Here is a 4738-nt window from a genome sequence, read left to right on the forward strand (position 1 = left end):
ATTTGAATTTCAACGTTCAAGGGCACTGGTAATCGATTACCAAAACATTGTAATCGATTACGGCCTTTTGAAAATAATTGGAACGTTGTAAATTCAGTTTTGAAAACTTTTTCAAACTCATTTTGCTACTGGTAATCGATTACAACAATATGGTAATCGATTACCAGAGAGTAAAAACTCTTTGGTAAAGGTTTTGTCAAAAACTCATGTGCTATTCAAAGTTTTGAAAAAAAAACTTTTTAATACTTATCTTGATTGAGTCTTTTCTTTATTCTTGAATCTTGAGTCTTGAATCTTGATCTTGATTCTTGAGATCTTGAATCTTGATGATTCTTGATTCTAGGCTTTCTTCTTGAGTCTTGAATTCTTCTTGATTCTTGAACTCTTGACTTGTTCTTGATTCACTTGAGATGTTCTTTGATCTTTGAGCTTTTTGTTCGTCACCTTTGTCATCATCTTTTGTTGTCATCATTGTTATCATCAAAACACCTTTGAATCACATTCACCATGAAGTCTTTCTTGAAGCTTTGCTTCTACATCTACAAGAGGTTTATCAAGGACTTCTTGAAGATTGCCAGGCCCTTAAGCAATCTGCCAAATAAAGACGTGGTTTTCAAGTTTGATGAAGAATGTTCAGCAACATTCCAGACACTGAAGAATAAGCTCACCACTGCACCGGTAATGATTGCACCCGAATGGAATAAAGATTTTGAACTAATGTGTGATGCCAGTGATTATGCAGTAGGAGCAGTTCTGGGATAGAGGCACAACAAGGTATTTCACACCATCTATTATGCTAGCAAGGTCCTGAATGAAACACAATTGAATTATGCAACCACAGAAAAGGAGATGCTAGCCATTGTCTTTGCCTTGGAGAAATTCAGGTCATACTTGATAGGGTCGAGGGTCACCATCTTCACGGATCATGCTGCCATCAAGCACCTGCTCGCCAAAACAGACCCAAAGTCGGGGTTGATCAGATGGGTCCTGCTGTTACAAGAGTTTGACATCATCATCAAGGACAAGAAAGGATTCCAGAATGTGGTAGCCGATCATCTGTCTCGATTAAAGAATAAAGATGTCACCAAGGAAAAACCAGAGGTAAAAGGTGAATTTCCTGATGAGTTTCTTTTGCAGGTTACCGCTAGACCTTGGTTTGCAAACATGGCTAATTACAAAGCCATGAGAGTCATTCCAGAGGAGCTTAATTGGAGTCAAAGTAAGAAATTCTTGCACGATGCACGCTTCTATGTGTGGGATGATCCTCATTTGTTCAAGGCAGGAGCGGATAATTTATTAAGGAGATGCGTCACAAAGGAGGAAGCACAAAGCATTCTTTGGCATTGCCACAGTTCACCCTATGGCGGTCACCACAGTGGGGACAGAACAACAGCAAAAGTGCTACAATCAAGTTTTTTTTGGCCCTCTATTTTTAAAGATGCTTATGAGTTTGTGTGTTGTGATAAATGCCAGAGAACAAGGGGGATATCTCGAAGAAATGAGATGCCTTTGCAGAATATCATGGAAGTAGAGATCTTTAACTGTTGGGGGCATAGACTTCATGGGGCCCCTTCCTTCGTCATACGGGAATGTCTACATCTTGGTAGCTGTGGATTACGTCTCCAAATGGGTGGAAGCCATAGCCACGCCGAAGGACGATGCCAGGGTAGTGATCAAATTTCTGAAGAAGAACATCTTTTCCCATTTCGGAGTCCTACAAGCCTTGATTAGTGATGGGGGAACGCACTTCTGCAACAATCAGTTGAAGAAAGACCTGGAGCACTATAATGTCCAACACAAGGTGGCCACACCTTATCACCCTCAGACGAATGGCCATGTAGAAATTTCTAATAGGGAGCTCAAGTGAATCCTGGAGAAGACAGTTGCATCATCAAGAAAGGATTGGGCCTTGAAGCTCGATGATACTCTCTGGGCCTATAGGATAGCGTTCAAGACCCCCATCGGCTTATCACCATTTCAACTAGTGTATGGGAAGGCATGTCATTTACCAGTGGAGCTGGAGCACAAAGCATATTGGGCTCTCAAGTTGCTCAACTTTGACAACAACGCATGTGGCGAAAAGAGGAAGCTACAACTGCTGGAATTAGAAGAGATGAGACTGAATGCCTACGAGTCATCCAGAATTTACAAGCAAAAGAAAAAGGCATATCATGACAGAAAGCTACAAAGGAAAGAATTCCAGCCAGGGCAGCAACTATTACTCTTTAACTCGAGGCTAAGGCTATTCCCAGGTAAGCTGAAGTCCAAGTGGTCAGGGCCATTCATAATCAAAGAAGTCAGACCTCACGGAGCAGTAGAATTGGTGGATCCTAGAGAAGAGAACTTTGAGAAGAAATGGATCATCAATGGACAACGCTTGAAGCCTTATAACGGAGGACAACTAGAGCGATTGACGACCATCATCTACTTAAATGACCCTTGAGAAGGCTTACTGTCTAGCTAAAGACAATAAACTAAGCGCTGGTTGGGAGACAACCCAACATATTTTGTAAAAATGTAGTTATTTTTATTCTATGTAAAAAAAAGGCCCAACAGGTGCAAATAGAAAATAGGAGGTGCAAAAAGTAAAGGCCCAACAGGTGAAGTCAGCATTAGGAGGGGTGCCAATAGCAAAAGAGAAGTGGGCTGCACAAGGTTACGCGCTTAGCGCGCGTCCGCGCACTAAGCACCCAGGTATTTTTCAAAGTTTTGAATTTTAAATTATTGGGAAAAACCAAGGGACGCTGCCCTTGGTGCGCTTAGCAGCACCTGCGTACTAAGAGCGCGTGCCATAAATTGCTGGACAGTTTTCGAAACTGTCCAGCCCTTCAGCTTCCCCTTGTTTTATTTTAAATCTAACCATTTCACTTCTTTTCTTCTCTTCTGCGCACTCCCACTTCCTATATACCTCTTTCTGTGCATTTCTTCTAAAGCTTACTTGCTTCTCTGTTCCTTTTTCACGCAGTCTTCACTAAAAAGGTGAGATTGGAATCTGGGTTTGTTGCTATAATATTTTGCAGGTAGCATCACGCTAAGCCTATGCAGAGGCTTAGCGAGAACAACCAACATGGAAAGGAGGAAGCAAGAGCGTGCTAAGCCTCCGCAGAACAAGACAAGAAAAAGCAAGCACGCGCTTAGCCGGCAACCCGCGCTAAGCGCGCTCATGCATCTGAGCAAACGCGCTAAGCGCCCACCCGTGGCGCTAAGCGCGTGCTAGCAGCAGCATGAAGGGGGTGCTAAGCGCGGGGCTGGGCCTTAGGGCCCATCAGCCCTCCCGCCTTACTTTCTACACCCCCTTTTTCTACTGACCACACTCCCTTCTGAATTTCTTTCTGCACCCCCATCTTTGCTGACTGCACCCTTATTCTGCTTTCTATTTGCACCCCCCTGATTGCTAACTTCAGTCTGTTTCTTTTGTTTTTGTTTTTCAGATGGCCTCCCGCAAACACCGAGTTGTGCCCACACCCGGGGAAGCGTCCAACTGGGACTCTTCCTGTTTCACTTCAGAGATCGCATGGCACATATATTAGGACAACATTTAGCATCGGAACATCCTTCCAGAGAGGAATATCGAGCTTGGACCAGGGATGTTTGATGAGTTCCTTCAGGAGCTCCAGAGGCGCAAATGGGACCAGGTTCTGACCTGACTTCCAGAGAAGCGGATTGGTGTTGCTCTGGTGAAGAAGTTTTACTCCAACCTATATGATCCAGGGGACCACAGTCTGAAGTTTTGCAGGGTTCGAGGACAGGTAGTCAGATTCGATGCTGAGACGATTAATGATTTCCTTGACACCCTGGTAGTCCTGGCAGATGGAGAGGATTACCCAGCATACTTTCAGTACCTCCACACGCCTCCAGATCATGACGCCATCCTCTCCGCTTTGTGTACTCCAGGGGGACGATTTGGGCTGAATGTTGATGGTGCCCCCTGGAAGCAGCTGCGGAAGGATCTGACGACACTTGCTCAGACATGGAGTGTCCTTTCTTATTTTAACCTTGCTCCTACTTCTCACACTTCTGATATTAATGTTGACAAGGCCTGACTCATCTATGGTTTGGTGATGAAGATGGACCTGGACGTGGGCAACGTCATTTCTCTTCAGATCAGTCAGATTGCCCAGTCCAGCATTTTCAGGCTTGGGTTCCCATCGTTGATCACAACACTGTGTGAGATTCAGGGGGTTGTCTCTGATACCCTGATTTTTGAATCACTCAGTCCTATGATCCATCACATTTCCAGGGACCCGCCGCACACGCACCAGAGCTTCGACGTCCGCATCAGAGGCTCCTCTTCCATCCCAGCCTCCTTCTCAGCCTTCTTCCCAGAGACCGCGCCCTCCACCTGCATCCACCTCAGCACCCCTAGACATGCATGGTCAGATGCTGAGGACCATTCACATAGGACAACAACTCATTATGGAGAACATGCACAGGCTATCCTTGCACCTGCAGATGGATCCACCGCTTATCACTCTAGAGGCTTATCGTCAACAGGTTGCTTGGCCAAGAGACTAGCCCTCCAATGATAGGGGGAAGAGCCTTCTGGAGCCACCGTTACTAAGGATCCTACAGTTGATGAAGACCTCATGGCTGATTTGGCTGGCACTGATTGGGGCCCGTGGGCTGACTTGGGCAGAGGCAGCTGATTTTATGTTTTGATGTTTTCTTTTATGTTATGTTTTGTGTTCTCTTTTATGTTTTATGTTTTCTTTTATGTTTTTATGTTTTATGTAGTCTA

At 44.8% G+C, this 4738-nt stretch overlaps 1 protein-coding gene across 1 annotated transcript; it reads left to right on the top strand.

The window, feature by feature from the left end:
- Positions 1-849: 849 nt before the first annotated feature.
- Positions 850-2443, top strand: LOC102668270 (uncharacterized). Its single transcript, XM_006596598.1, has 3 exons — positions 850-1411; positions 1557-1863; positions 1942-2443. Exons 1-3 carry the CDS (start codon positions 850-852, stop codon positions 2441-2443), a joined length of 1371 nt encoding a protein of 456 aa, XP_006596661.1.
- The last annotated feature ends 2295 nt before the right edge of the window (positions 2444-4738 follow it).

The sequence above is a fragment of the Glycine max genome, chromosome 14 (assembly GCF_000004515.6).
Source record: "Glycine max cultivar Williams 82 chromosome 14, Glycine_max_v4.0, whole genome shotgun sequence".
NCBI lineage: Eukaryota > Viridiplantae > Streptophyta > Magnoliopsida > Fabales > Fabaceae > Glycine > Glycine max.